General features: G+C 39.0%; 1 protein-coding gene across 9 annotated transcripts in view; it reads left to right on the forward strand.

Moving 5' to 3' along the window:
• MAST4 (microtubule associated serine/threonine kinase family member 4) overlaps window positions 1-15,280 on the forward strand; it is a 298,871-nt gene that overhangs the window by 218,909 nt on the left and 64,682 nt on the right. For all 9 annotated transcript variants that reach the window (XM_074568788.1, XM_074568789.1, XM_074568792.1 and 6 more), the window contains one exon: window positions 6,223-6,311. In XM_074568788.1, coding sequence (XP_074424889.1) covers window positions 6,223-6,311 — 89 coding nt within the window. The remainder of the gene's footprint in view (window positions 1-6,222; window positions 6,312-15,280) is intronic.

The raw sequence follows: 15,280 nt of genomic DNA on the forward strand, positions 1-15,280 counted from the left end.
ATCCCTACAAGAGTTAAAATTTAAATCCTGAGATCCTTTTTTTCTAGCTCATTAAAGACTGATGTGGAATAATTCCTCACAGAGAGTGGGATGTATAATAAATAGAATGTTTGGCTGTATGTGTAATGTTTCAAATGTAGGATATTACATATATGGTTTTATATAAATATATTTTTTATACATGTAATATGAACATATATATGTAAATGCTTATATACATATCTCTGTGCATGCACCAAATTTGGGAAGTGTATATGTGGACGTATAGTCTAGTAAAAACACATCAGAAAGTAATGCTAGGTGATACTAGATGGATATGAGAGTAGAACATTAAAAGCCAATAAAAAACAAAAAGAAAATTCTGGGTGTGTATCTTAATAGCGTTTGTACACTTCTCTCAACGATTGTAGCACCTTGAGAATTTACCTACTTCAGTCTAGGAAATAACTGTCAAAATGGTGTACTTCTGCTTTCTTACTCTTCAGCCTCCCTTAGCTGCAGGGTGGAACAGGGCAGCAGTAAGTAGCACTGAATGGAGCCTGTGGATTTTGCTCACATAACCCTAATTCTACAGTATTCAGAGAGGAACAGTCTTCACTGATTCATTTTCTTTTATGAAGTGATCTAGATGTGAAACTACCACTAACGGCAGGCCTTGTGTTAGTTTGACTTTCTAGATCAGGAGATGCTGCATCAAATACAAGCTTAAAGGCTCCTTTTGACAAGGGAGCTGCTGCAGTATCAGTATATGTCATCTCTTCATGGCAGCTGTTTTTTGCATTTGTTTGAGTTAATGTCCCACAGAACTTCCCTGGATTGTGGAGGGCTTGGAAATACTCACCAAACTGCTTTTTAATGCAAAAGGATTTTTATTTTTTTTAACAACAACAACAACAGAAAAATTAAAACATTTAAAGTCAGGAATTTAGCTTGGTTTGTGTTTTTGTTTTTAAAGTCAGTGCTGTGTGCACTGTTGACTCTTCAGTGTTGCTGTTCAAGAAGATAGTAAATAACTATGAAGTCATAGGTTAGCTAGCTTCATAACAAGTTAAATATAACTGAAATATAACTTAAATTTAACTTCCCTGTATAAACAAAGTGGCCACATCCCAAAGTCTTGCTAGGGACAGCACGTTCCTCCTGAGGTAGTTTTCAGCTATGCAATTTTAACACCAGAGAAATTATAACCAACTTCTCTATCCCTAGAGCCTTTATAGGAGTGCTGGTCTTGCATTATTAGTCTCTTTTGTCTACATGGTCAGGCTTTGCATTCTGGGTTTGACAATTGCTTAATTTATCTGCACTTTCATTAGCAAATAGAACATTTTGTTTGCAGCCTCTGTTAAAATAGGAGGAGTCCCCTTTTAATCTTTACCTTCAGCTAAACTACTGTACTACACTGATATCAAAATCAAGATGCTGTGTTGCAGAGTAGTGCTGTGCTCAGCATACCCTGTGAAAGGTGGTGAACTGTCGTAATAGCTTACAGCCAAATCCATCTTCATTACAAGTGTAAATATTAATAATTGAGGATGTTGGAATGAAATCATTATAAATGATTAAAGCAGATGCTAAATTTCCCATGAAGAGCATGGAAAGTGGTAATCTTTGTCAATATAACCTTCTTCCCCTACTTTTTTCTAAAAAAGCAATTAACCTTTGCTGCCAGTAATTTGCTCACATATTAGCCTTTGTTTTGAGGAAGAAAATTCCATTTCAGTGCATACTTCTTGCAATTCTTGCCATTTCTTGATTACTCATACATTAGGATGGATATTAGGAAAAATTTCTTCACAGAAGGGGTCATGAAACATTGGAACCGGCTGCCCAGGGAAGTGGTTGAATCACCATCCCTGGAGGTATTTAAAAGATGGGCAGATATGGTTTGAGGGATATGGTTTAGTGGTGGCTTTGGCAGTGTTAGGTTAATGGTTGGACTTGATGATCTTAAAGGTCCCTTCCACCCTAGATGATTCTATGATTCTACTCTACCAGGAAAACTGCATGTAATATTTCGGCTCCGTATGAAGTACTGCCTGTCCTGGAAGAATTTGATTTCTGCTTCAACTTTTTTATTTAATGTTTCAAAGAGCTTGTGGAGTGTAACACTATTTTAATGGCCATACTGGTACTTTTGTCTTGTGCTTTGCTAGTTTCAATGCAGCAGTTCCCATCATCTCTGCCCAAACGCCTTTTGCTTGATATGTAAAGAATTGTGGCTATTTAAGGAGTAAGGTAATCAAGTGTTATGCATCTGGATTGCATTTTTCAGCAGCTGTAGTTCACCCTTGCTTTGTGAGTAACAAATTTGAGCACTTTTTATGTAGTGTCCTCTATCTGTTTTATCATGAGTACTTCTCATGGGAAGCGTTGATCATCTGTAGCAGCTGGAGTAGAAGTGAACTTGGAAGTTGGTGCATTGGGCCTGATACTGCAGTTGGGATGAAGGAGGAATTCCCCGGCAGTGAAATGTGGTGAGAAGTCAGGATAGGGAGGAGAGGTGTGAGTGGGCAGGAGCGTCAGTGGCAGAGAGCAGGAGGTAAGGCAGAACCTGTCTGTGGAGGATTATAAGCGAAACATGAAATTATTAATTGGTTTCCAAGATAAGGAACAGTGCCAGTGGTCCAGGGCACTGCTGCTATGGTGTAATGCCAACTACTTCCAGACAGATAGTCATCCAGGACTGCTACTTTAAGTTGTGGTCAACAGAATGAAGTCCAGGAAGGGTCTTCCTGGGACAGAGAAGAAGACAAAGTGTAAAAACCATAAACTTTCTATTTTGTTCAAGTTTTGTGTGTGCCCCAAAGTTTCATTATTGTTTAACATGGCTGGGTTTTCTTTTTCTTTGCTTTCTCCTACTCTCTTCTTCTGCTTGGAAAGAGGTGTTCTTCCTCCTCTTTTTCAGTGGTTTAAACACTGTGTCGTATCTGCTGCCTGGCCTGCTCGTCTCTTCTCTGTGCCATGCAACCTGATCACAAGACGAAATCCAAGGCTTACAGAATTGCAGTTTTGAGAGTGTAGCGCTCTGTGGTTTACCAAGGTTTATATTTCCCGTAGTTACAATCCCTGTAGACTGTTCCTGCATTGCTGTAACTTTCCTGCAGACAAAGAGGCTTTCTTTCAGGGCTTTATCTTATCAGTTGGTTTATCTTGTCAGATTTAAATGGGAGAGGAATAGTTTTATGAAGACAATGGAAGGGGAAAGTTACTTGATGTATTCAGAGATCTAGGAAAAATGATTTTGTCTGCAGAATGGCTCTAACTTCTAAGATTCTTTTGTATACGGAAGATTGCTGTTTCAAGGCTAAATACAATTCAGTAAGTAATGCTTTGATACTTCCTTAGTGTGACCCTGCTTCCCATTTGTGGTGTTCTAGCAGCTAGATCATCTTTCAGGGTTCCCTGAAGATTATTTTTTTCCTACCCACAAAGAGTCTCTTCTGGAATAGCATTATTCTGGGGAAAGAGTTGTGTTTCACAAATTATACAGGATAGATAAGATAATTTCAAAATCTTTGTGAAACAGAACTCAAAAAAACAAAGCTACAGCAAGATATCTACGACGGAGTTGTTCTTTCATGCAGTGGTATGCATCTTACCTTACTAGTAAGACAAATAGAGGAGACTTCATATTTTTATTTTCTATTTCTCAATAGAACATTTCATTTGGGTGTGATAAAAGATGAATTCTCCATATAGCTGCAGCCACATCTGAGCAAATCGTGATTTTTTTTTTTTAAATGGCAGCTGGGGGGAAAGTTTTCTCATTACATAACATCTTGATATCGGAGGTAATGCCACCAGACTCCCCAGAAATAATTGTTAAAAATAGCTCCCCAAAAAATCAAGATAACGTCAATTAGATAATCATTTGTGGAAGGTGTTGCACTAACTTCACCTTAAAGAACGTGAAGTTTGGTTAAAACCCAATTTCTACAGGTAAGGGCAAATGATATGGATAAACCTGTATCTGGAATTATCTTTGTAGCAAAATCAGTGAAGGGTGCCTAGAATGTGTTGACAGTAATGTTTGTTTTGCTGAGAACATATCCAGGGATTAGATGCTTAAAATGTATTCCCTCCTTGTGACAGGAGACATGGTGATCCGTTAGATCTCAAACTTTAGCCACGCAGAGCTGCTTTAAAGCCATGTAATGGGGTCTCTTAACCCCAGCCTGCATCACAGATGCCATAGTGGTATCATCACATCATCGTGGATAGATGCAGTCTGTGTGCCCTTTAGCGAATGTCTAATGAATATTAGAAGGTTCTACTGGATTCAGTTTTAGGTTGGAGAATTGCAAAGAAACAGTTATTCAAGCTTTTAAAAAAAAGTGTAGCAGATAGGCTTTTCATAGTATAATAGAAGAAAAGTTATCAAAAATACAGTGACATTGCAGGAAGCCAAAAGAAAGAATTTTTCACGCTCTTAGGTAAGAGAAGAATTGAATATGATTCTTCAACTGAACAAAACTTAGATATGGGGGAACCAGTACGACTTTGAAATTGTTGTCTAATGAAATATGGAATACTTGCTTAAGTTTCACCTTTTAAAAAGTGGATTAAGAGCTGAGTATGTTAAAACTACTTGTAGAAAGCTGGGCTTATTGTAGACAGATTCCTAAAAACATGTTTATATAATGTCACATTTGAAAAGTTCTCCCTGTTTGTTCAGCTTAGAAATCGCAGTGTATGACTTAAATAAGTTTTGACTTTTCCAGCGCTCTAAATGCGAATCTTGCGATCATTTTGTGCTTTCTTTTCTTACCTAGATTTGCAGTAGTGATAAATATATACTCATGAGTAAACTCATTGCTTAATTGATTATAATAATTAAGTGATATGGCGAGTCCATTGTGCAATTCTTGCAAATGAACTTTGCATTAACCTATTAAACAGCTGGGAATAGCACTCACTGCTTCAGAAAACATTTTTCAAGGGGAGACTGGTCTTAGTGTTTGACTTTTTTTGCATATTGCAGGTATCTTCTATACTGCTTTTATAATCAACATTTTCTCTGCTTTGGTGGTGTGTTTGGTTTTTTTATTTTCCTTGTTTTCAATATTATTTTGGATTACTTTTGAGTCCGTTTTACTTAGCTGCTGATGCTATTAAACACCATCCTTTCTTTTGCATTTCATTCAATCTACACCATATCAAGACTCATCAGTCTTGTTTTCTGGCTGTTGCATAGAGATCATAATGTTACAAAATTCATTTTTGGAGACATCTACAACTAAGATTGAAATCTGCTTCTCTTGGAACTTACTGTGTTAATGAAACGGTTTTATGTATGAATGTTTCCCCTTTTAGTGGTTTTGAGTTTTTCTAAAGCTTTACAGAAAAAATTCTGATTGCAGTGCTGTAACCATTAGCATATGCACTGAAGTTTATACACAGTTATGGTCTCTTTAACTCCAAGGTACTATTCTCCCTGTGCATGAATGTTTGCAGTGTTGGGGATTTGAGAGAATATTTCTTACAGTAGAAAGAGGAAAAAAGAAAAACACTTCTACTAAAAAATATTTAAAAACTGTATGATGTATTTAACAAAAATATCTCCTTTCCCAAATTTAATAGATGCATTAATTTACTATTTATCTCACCTAATGGTCTTGAGATGTGGGAAATTAGTGGCTTTATAGATGAAAAATGTATGAGTAAAAAAATGCATTCATCTTTTTAGGCATCATCTGTTCCATTGACAGAAGGCACAGATGTGAAATTTATCTCAATAATTAGATTTATAATTATTGTATCATTCTCAGATTGATATATCGTTGTTCTTTGTGGCATGTGGAGCTACAGTTTATGCAACAGAAATAGATTTAATCATTGAATGGTGATTCTAAGCTTAAGACTGTTTTTCACATTATGCTTGTATATTTTTATATATTATAAAAAGTGTATGGCAGAGAAACTGCAGTCTGGGAAGAGCGTTTTGTAAATGGCTCTACAGGGGAATGCTGGTCTTTGCACAGAACAGCAAACGTGCAAGCCTGAAAAGTATCCATGGTGCATTTTCTTTGGAAACTGCTGTCTTTGCTATTATCCAGTATGATTGTAGACTTCCTGGACATGCCTACAAAAACAACAATAGCTCTAATTTTAATAGGAGACTGGGAAGTGAAGGAACAAAGTAGCAGAATCTTAAAATGTCCATATGCGGTAAATGCTGTATTTCTGATGCTAATGTCTTCTTTCTTCTCTTTTTGCCTACAGTTGTAGAACAAGCAACAGAAAGAGTTTGATGGGCAATGGCCAGTCTCCAGCTCTGCCTCGGCCTCATTCACCGCTCTCGGCTCATGCAGGTGATTTTACACCTATGCTACTACTGCTAGTATTAAATTCTTAAAATGTCTATATGAGGAAAGGAAAACAGGCAAATTCTCTATCCCACTACTTTTCTTTCCAGTGTTTGTAATAGCAAAAAGTTGTGTATCATTCCATCCAAATTTCTTTTCTGTTTAGATCCATAAATACTGTGTTATGGTGAGAAGCGTTACAGAAATACCTAACATGGATCACATAGCTTTTTTCTTTTATTTCCCCACCTTCCACCCTGACATTCTGAAGTATTTTCTCCCCACCCCTCTTTCTTCCCTTTCTGGGCCTAATTCACTGTGAAAAAGATACAAAATAGATTGTACACATGGTAAAGGTAGTGGAGTTGTTGAGCGTAGGGTATTACATTCTATTCACAATTCTTTTGCTCCCTAGGATTTGTGGTGTTTGCTGGATTGCTGGAAATGTCTGTCTTTCACTTTACATGGCAATGAATTGATGGTCATTTTGTTCTGCTTATAAAGCACCTGAAGCACTTAAAGATTGAATGGGAGTCCATAAATAAACATCTTATTGATAATGACTGTCTTCATTTTAAACCCCAACATTTTTGGCATATCAAAACATATTTCCTCAAAGGTTTATTGTCTTTTTATGGTTTTGGGGCATTGGCTGTAACTACATGCTAAAATGAAAGCCCTACACCAATTCTTGTGCAGGCAGTGACACTGAATACTTTGGAGAACTGCTCTCAGATGGGTGCTAGAAGAGAAGATACAGAGTGTCAGTTGAATTTTTAAAGGGGATGGTGAGTTTAGTAAGGCATCTCCAGTTTTCTTGTGGAAGCAACATTATTAGAGAAAATATGGTGGTGGATTTTACTCTGAGCAGCAGGCTATCACAACCAGGAATACAGACAACATGAAGATTTGTGAAGAGTTCAAGGCAGCAGAGCATTTAAAGAAACAAAGAAAGAAAAATATGGTGCAGACTATTTTAAAACTGAAAAATGAAATGTTGGAATGTTTGGGATCCCTCTATGGGGCCCCCAAATGCAGAAATTGACATTTGGAACAGGGGATCTGTGGTCAGCATATAAAAAGGCTGACTTCATGAGAGCAGTAACAATGCTTGCTGTAGAACCAGCATGTCTGCTGCTATGAGTGACTATACCATCTGTTTGGAAACTGATGGCTTAGACCAACGATGCCTAACAGTCTTCAGAAGTATGGAGTGCGCAGTGTGCGTTACCTGGGACCTGAATGTAGGTTGTGTATTTGATAAATGCTGAAGGGTTCCTGCCTGGCAATGGGTTTGTGTTTTCAGCAAGTTGCTACATCTTTTTTAATCGATTTCTTAAACCATAAAAGGGAGACAATATTGCAGATGTCACAGCTGTTGCAAGTGGCTCTGAAGGTGGGAAACTGATACCATAAGGATTAAGGCAGGTTAAGCATAAGCTGTTCTTTTCCTTAAACTCACAGTGTGTATTGTGTATTCAACAACCTATTGTGGAAATTTGGCAGCTTCTCCAGTTACCCAGGATACAGTGGGTTCTCTTAATGCTGATACTTTCTCCCAAGGTATGTGTGCCAAACGCTTCATCAGCACTAGGAAATACCATATATTTGATGAAAATTGGCATGTGTATGGCTGGCTCTGTTATTAGCTTGCCTCTATGCATAGTTAATTACAGTAAATATTCACACAACCATTGGCTCCTAGCTCAGCTGGCTAGTGTGCCTAGACTAGTCCCCTGAAGGGGCAATTTGAAGTTAAAGTGTGCTCAGAGTCACCCTTGACAGGTTTTCTGCTTTGGCTAGTGATCAATTAGATACTGCCTCGAATTGACTTTGTAGGCAAATTTTTTTTTCATTTTTAATTTGTACTTTGAATCACTGTGAATGTCATCCTAATTCACACAAACAAAAAAAGGTGCAAATTTTGTGGTTAACAGCACAGCAAAGCCACATAAGTTAATGAATTTTCATGTACGTATACGGTAGGAGTTCAATGTGTCAAGTGTTTAATGTATATAAATCCTTGGTAGCTTCGGTCTTGAAAGACATTGTGGATTTTTAGTGATGCTGCTTTCTTGTGTTGTCAGAGCCACCAGGTCTTATCTGCACACTCAGCTCACCTCCCTGCTCTCTGTGGTGACCTGTGCTGGATGTCTGGTTTCTTGTGAAGTGCAGCAGGGGTGTGTGACAAGAGATGCCATGTGCTGTATGGGCCTACTGGGTTTATTCCTCTTGGAATAAAAGCGGTCCTTGGCCAGGAGGGATTACTCCAAGTTGGAGAAGCCTCCTTGACTCCATTGAGAGAACCTGGTATATCTCCTGAACAGTTAGCTGATTTTAGTGTTGTCTTTGACTGCCTTTGGAAAGTACCTGGGAATAGTGAGATTCTACTAGAAAAGTTGTCGAAATCGAAAGTGTTTGTTTTGCAGCCTGCACCAGACCTTCTGCCAGGAGCATGTACTACAAGCTCCAAGTCTCAGAGGGGCTGGACATGACCCTCTTTAACACCTTCACATCTTTCTTATTAGTGTTTGTTGTTGGAGGAGGAAACAATAGAAGCAGGGTAGGGAGAGGGAAACAAAATAGTTTCCAATCCTAGAGGAGGATGGAGCAAGCTAAATGTGCAGCAAAGTATCAGTGCTTGCATTCACTGAAAACAGGTTTATTCATTAGATTATCCTTGGCTGGAGCATGGTAATAACATGCATTTTTGGCAAATATATCCTGGTAAGATTAGGTGGAATATGGTGGACACTGGAGAGATCCCGCTTAGCAAAGTTTTTCTTGCATGCTGTCAGAGTTTGGTTTTATGCAAGGAATCTGCCCATGTGAGTGCAGGTGCAACAAATTAGTCTGCTTGGATGCTAACAGCTAATCTAATTTCATGTGACGTTGCACAGTTAATTGCCACTGGGCTGTCAAAGGAAAAGACTGATTCTTGGATCTGCCTTTCAAGGGGTGAGTCTAACTGATAACAGAGCTGAGAACTTGAGTCACTGAGGACTCTTTCAATCCCACCTGTCCTCAGAAACATTCAGCTCCTTCACATCACACCTTTTGATGGCTCATTCTTTTCTCACTCAGATCTGTGCAGCAGTTGTCCTGACTGTAGGAGAAAGAGAGGTTGCAGCAAACCCAGGGCATCGGCTTTCTTGGCTTCTTCAGTCCTGTTTCATCTTCCCAGCATCTTTGTATATGCATTGAGAGCTATTCTTTTTCCACTTTTCTCTTGTTTTTATTGTGTCTGTCTTCATTACCTTGCTTCCCTCCTTAGGAAAAGGCTAAAATACTTCTGTGAGTCTTCAAAAAAATCCAAAGCACTGGTGAAGACATGTGGGGTCTGAGAGTTCCACTTTACTATGTGCTCTAGTCCCCTCTCTTACCTTCCCCATTCCTTGGGGACCTCAGGGACCCTGTTTAAAATACAGAGTTTTCTTCTGGTTCTAGCACAAGGAAAGGTAATATTTTGTAGATCCTTTGTACTACTTCAGTAGGAAGGTGAGCTATTTTGAGTGTAGAGAGTCAGAACATGTTCACCTGTCATCTAGCTGGGTCCTAGCTCAAGTAGAAGTCTGTCTTGTGGTTCTCTTTCCCAAACTTGTCTTTCCAATCACAGTTGACTTATTTTAATATGCTTGGACATAGTGATGTATACCTAACAGCATTTTAGGCCAGAAGTTTTGATATTCAATTATTTCTGTCCATATGCTGCAAGATTACATTTTACTGCCTCTCAATGTCTTGGAAAGTTAACTGAACTTGAGCTTGGTATGTTAGGCTGACATCAGATTGCCCTGCCACAGCCTATCTTCTGACACAGTTTTAAGAACAATCATGTTTGCAACAAGGTGAGAGATTCAAAGGGAGATTTCTGAGGCCACTTTCAAGGTCTGAACATACCCTGGACACACATACTCAAGTCACTGTGCTTTGGTTTTGGAAAGGAAGTGCCTAGAGGTTCCTTGTTGGGTGCCTTCCTGATTCCATGCAACAGGAAAATGAAGGACATAACCTGCTGTGGTTTGAGTAATTCAGTTGGATAGATTAGGTGTGACCCTGATTGCTTATGCCTCTTAAAAGCCATTTTGGCTTCTGTTTTCATACTATCAATGCTTTTCTGCTAGATCTGTTTCTGTTAGGGTACAGTATCCCACTACCATACTCCCTACTGTCAGGGTACTCCAGCCATCTCTGGAGGGAGCCTGCTGTTGCCCTTACTGAAAATAATTCCATTAGATGCTCTTGTTTAAGTAGACTAGGTTCTTGACTTCATGTTTGTACCATCTTAGTTGTTATTGCAGGTCCTTATCCCTTGATTATAGGCTATTCAAGCTGAAGGGAGTCAAGATTGTCAGACTCTTCAAAATCCACCCAGGAGGATCAATTTCTATTAATTATCATCTTGATAATCTTCAGTGTTATCCTGGGCCCTTCTTGTATAGTCCTAGTAAGGTTGTTGGCATTGCTTGTGAAGTCAGTGCCTCAGATATCTGAGTCAGTATTTTCATCCCTTGTGAGGACACCCTTGGTCTACAACCAACCTGTTGCCTTCCATGCTAATTCATTGCTTATTGACACAACAGGCAAAATAAATAATTACCTTTGCTTGTATCTCATACCTACAATGAGTTTTATTTGGACCACTGGTTTAAGCTACCTGCTTTTTCCCCCCCCAAAGACCTCACATCTCTGAGAGCAAAAAGAGTGCTATGCATCCTCTGTGTGAAGCAAGGTGCGCGAAGGCATGTTATGAATCTCAAGGTGGAGCTCTCTTAGTCAGAGCACGCTGCATTAGCACTCATGCCAATATCTGTGGCTTTGCTCAAGAGTGTTTTGATCTTAGATATCTGCAGAGCAATCATTTAGAAGTCTGGCTGCACCTTCAGAAACAATGTGCCATTACTTCAGACCCCCTGAAGGGCTCAGGGTGCTACTAGATATCATAATAATCTGGATTGGAGTTAGCCAAAACAGATTGAATGTGAGCAGTATTGCTCTATTTTAGAACAAAAGCTTCTTGAACATAATCATAATTCTTCGAGGTGCACTTTAGACCCCCATTCTTCCTTGTAGTCCTGTTTTTCTCCCAGGTGCAGTCTGAACTGAAGGCAGTGGGTGTTCTCTAGTTTAGATAGGTATTCTTTGAGGAGGACCAGTTGCCCAAGTTTAGAATGGTGACAATCACCCCATATGAGAAGGTCATATAGAGGTCTTGGGCAAAATTCTCCTCCCCCCCCCCCCCCCAGTTTTCATGTTTGCTCTGGAAGTAATAGAGGATTGTTCCTACACAGGAGTCTGTTGTTGATCTTCACAGATGCAAGCTGAATCAGACAAACACTGAATATTTACATAAAGTTTTTTAACTGTTAGCCTTACCATCTCAATCATTCAGATTTATGTGGTAGAATGGGAGGGAGAGACAAGGGAGACAGTACCACACCGATGAAGTAAGTATATTGTGCAGGGTGCAAATAGTGCATGAGTAGCACCTGTCAAAGAGGGGCAGATTAATTTGTAAGCAACAGCAACCATGAAGGCTTGTGGGCTATAGTAAAGATGTAGTAGTCCAAGGCTAGGGAGCACACAGAGATGCATAAGGGCTGAGACTGAGCGTTGGAAAGGACATAGGAAAAAGACAATGTATACAGCAGATATATATCTGTTATCTACATTAATTACTAATAGAGTACATGTAATGCCCTTTTCTTCTCTGCAGGATCTGTAGCTACCTGCAGAAATAGTTTGTGTTGGGGGAAAGTCAGATTTTAGTTTGCAGCTGAAGTCTCCCACTATGTCTTATGCATACATGTAAAGATCATAAAAGATTTCAAGAATAATATCACCTTTCACTACATAAAGCCTTCTTACAAAAATAGGAAACAAATCTATACTGGGTCATTTCTTTTGTTTCACACCTTCATTGTTATTAGTAGCCGTCTTAAGTTAGTTGTTTGGACATTGTTTGCCTTTAGTATATGGGCTGGAAGCTGTTAAACCTGCTGAAAGATTCTTTTAATTTTTGCATGAACTGTGGGTACATTCAGAGTTATGGGAGGCAAAGGGTTGCAGCATCGGCTTGGACAACATTTGGTGCCCAGGTCATTAATGGGCTTTTCCAGCTGACTGCCTGCTGCTGCGTGGGCAGGTCATCTGCACCACCCAGCCTGCAAAGTGCATGATTATAATCTCAGCAAGTCAGGGCATTCAGGTGTCCCCACCTCAGTAGTCACAGGAGCTTGTTCCTGTGGGTGATACTAACCCCTAATGATTAATAGTCAGATGTGGTGCTGTTTCACTGTACCTGCTGTAGGAACAAGATTTAGTTGTTAGGAGCAATGCTGTAAATCTTACTTGTCTGTGCTTTAGTAAAATGTTTCATATCATGCCACTAAGATGAGAGCTGCTAGGACAAGAATTGCAAGATAAGTAGGAAATTGCTTAAAGGGGCTAAAATGAGAAAAAATATGAAGTAGGACGTTATCAGTAGAGTCCTCAGGTTTTGGTTTTGTGTCCAAACCTTTTTAATCTTCTCATAAGTGACATTAGGATAAAGTTACTGTAGCTGATGTAAATTTGGAAGACATCCAGTATGAAGCAGCACTGGGAAACTGCTGAAGTGACTGAATTGTCTTGAGGACTGCAGGACTGATATTTAAGGAAAGGAAAATAATACACTAGTTCAATTATTGTGCCAGTTGTCACATGTAGAGTAATAGAAATGGTTTTGCTAAAATAAAACTTTTAATTCAGTCTTGCTTTTGGGTAAAGTAGAACTGTTATAGCAATTGCAGAGCATCTTCTAGTAGTTTAGGGACAGGAGAGAAAAGTGTAAGTGATACGTTACATGCAGATACAACTGACTTTTAAATTAAATCCCATTAAAACATAGAACTGCCAGTATTCTAAGTAGTGGTCAGAACATACAAAGAATCCTGGCAAATGGGTTTAAGGAGTGTGCAAACCTTCCTTGCTGTTACAGGGGAAAGTCGTTTGCTGGTATGAAGCATAATTCAGGTTTTGAAATAGCTTGAGCTCCTCACCTCTGGGTGGATCTCAGTAGAATGCACCTACAGAAGTATTCAAAGTGATTCGGCTGCCCAGCTGTGTGTTCTGCTGAATGGCACCATTATGGTATGAAAGTCAGACCTGTAACTGTTGCTGGATGGTTTCTGGCGTGTTGTTCACTTTGCAGTGTGGGTTCACCACCAAGTACACTGACACAGAGGCACGTATGACCCATTGTTATACTGTATTACTGTGGTGATGATGTGCTGTGATTGCTTTTAAAAAGACTGTCAAATAATGACATCAAGCTGGATTTGTCTTTGATCCATGAGGAATTTGGGATAACAATTATCATTAATCTGTTATTTCCTCAGTACTAACAGAAAGTTGTTACATCTGAGACTATTTTGTAAGTAGAGTGCTATTAAAAATACATTGATAATACACTGTAATATGTACCTTTTTAAAAGATTTTAAACACCTTCTTTCTGTGGCAAAGACACAGGACTTCTGGAAGCCACTTACAAAACAATCACAATTTGATTAGTCTCGATATAGTTGTCTTAACAATAGCTGCTTGCAAAATGAGCTACCCGGTGTGTTGTCATGAGGTAGAGTATTGTTTTGTCTGTTGATTGCCTGTTCATTGTGTCTCCCAGAGGATGCTGGAGTTAATTACTTACCTAATGCCTGACCACCAGTCAGGTTTACTTTACCAGGTCAGAGACATCAACAGTAGTCTCAGCAGCATAGAGATACCCTAGGACTAAAACATACAACAGCCAGCAGATCCCAAAGAACAGCGGGATTTGACTAATAAGCAAGCACTGCACATATGGACAGAGAATTAACTGGCACTGGTTTTATTTGAAAGTCTCCCAGGTATTGACTTGCAGATGGGTGGATGAATGCTGTGGTGGATGAAGGTCACGTATAGGACTCTGCTTCTAACCTATCTTGCTTTTCTGGAACACCACACCTTAAACCCATAATAGCACTAGCTGTTTCGCCAGCCATTTGGGGTTTGGATTTTCATTCTCTGTTTCCAGGCTTGTCTGAGTTCTTTGACTACTAGATAAACCCACAGGATTTAGTATCCAGGTACTATGTATGCAGTTTTACTGTTTCTGTTATTTTAAGAGCACATTTACTGTTTGAAATAGTACTTGCAAATTTATTTTCCTAATAACAGGATCTGATGCTTTTCCTGAGTAAGACTTTGACTTCTTCAGGTTTTGTCTGCAAGGAAGTGGTCATTGTTGATTCTAGCAAGGTAGCTTGCAGCATTGTCTCCTCAAATCCACTACAATAGCTATAAAATTACCACATTCTTCCACCATGTTTTCTGCTTCTATGTGAAGTTTACGCATATGTTCTGACTAACTGATGGACAGCTAAGCATGTCCTTGATGTGTGGTAAATATGTGTATATATCCATATATAACTTTAGAATAGCTATCAAAGGAAAGGGATTTGTTTACAAACCCCCATATGCTGGTTTGTCAAATTATTTCCTGTCAAAAGCTGTTTGCATCTCATCTCATTAAGCCCAGTTAGCTGCTTTTCTACCAGAGTTTGAGTTAACTTCCTTGTCTTTTTTTCATCTTACCTAAGTCCACAAAACACTCCAAATTACAGCTAATTTTTTCTAGTGCAGTAGCTGAAGTTTGTGGCCATGTTATCTGCACGGTGTTACAATTTTATTTTTAGCTTATCTTTATTAAATAAGCTCTGGTAGCAGCAAAAGAAATCTGGTTAGCTGTTAAATGGAACGAACTGTTGCTCATAGTAATTTAGTGTTTGCAGTTCATGCAGGACAAGAATAAATTGTGTTGGTCACCAAATAAAGATTGAAATCTGTGCCACATGTGTGGCTTCAGATTCCCTCTGCTTACCCCCCACTCCCCTTCAGGTAAGGAAAATCCTTGCCACCTTGAAATTTTTGAGGCTCTCAGAAGTGTCTGAAGGGT

This window comes from Larus michahellis, chromosome Z (genome assembly GCF_964199755.1).
Source record: "Larus michahellis chromosome Z, bLarMic1.1, whole genome shotgun sequence".
Taxonomy (NCBI): domain Eukaryota; kingdom Metazoa; phylum Chordata; class Aves; order Charadriiformes; family Laridae; genus Larus; species Larus michahellis.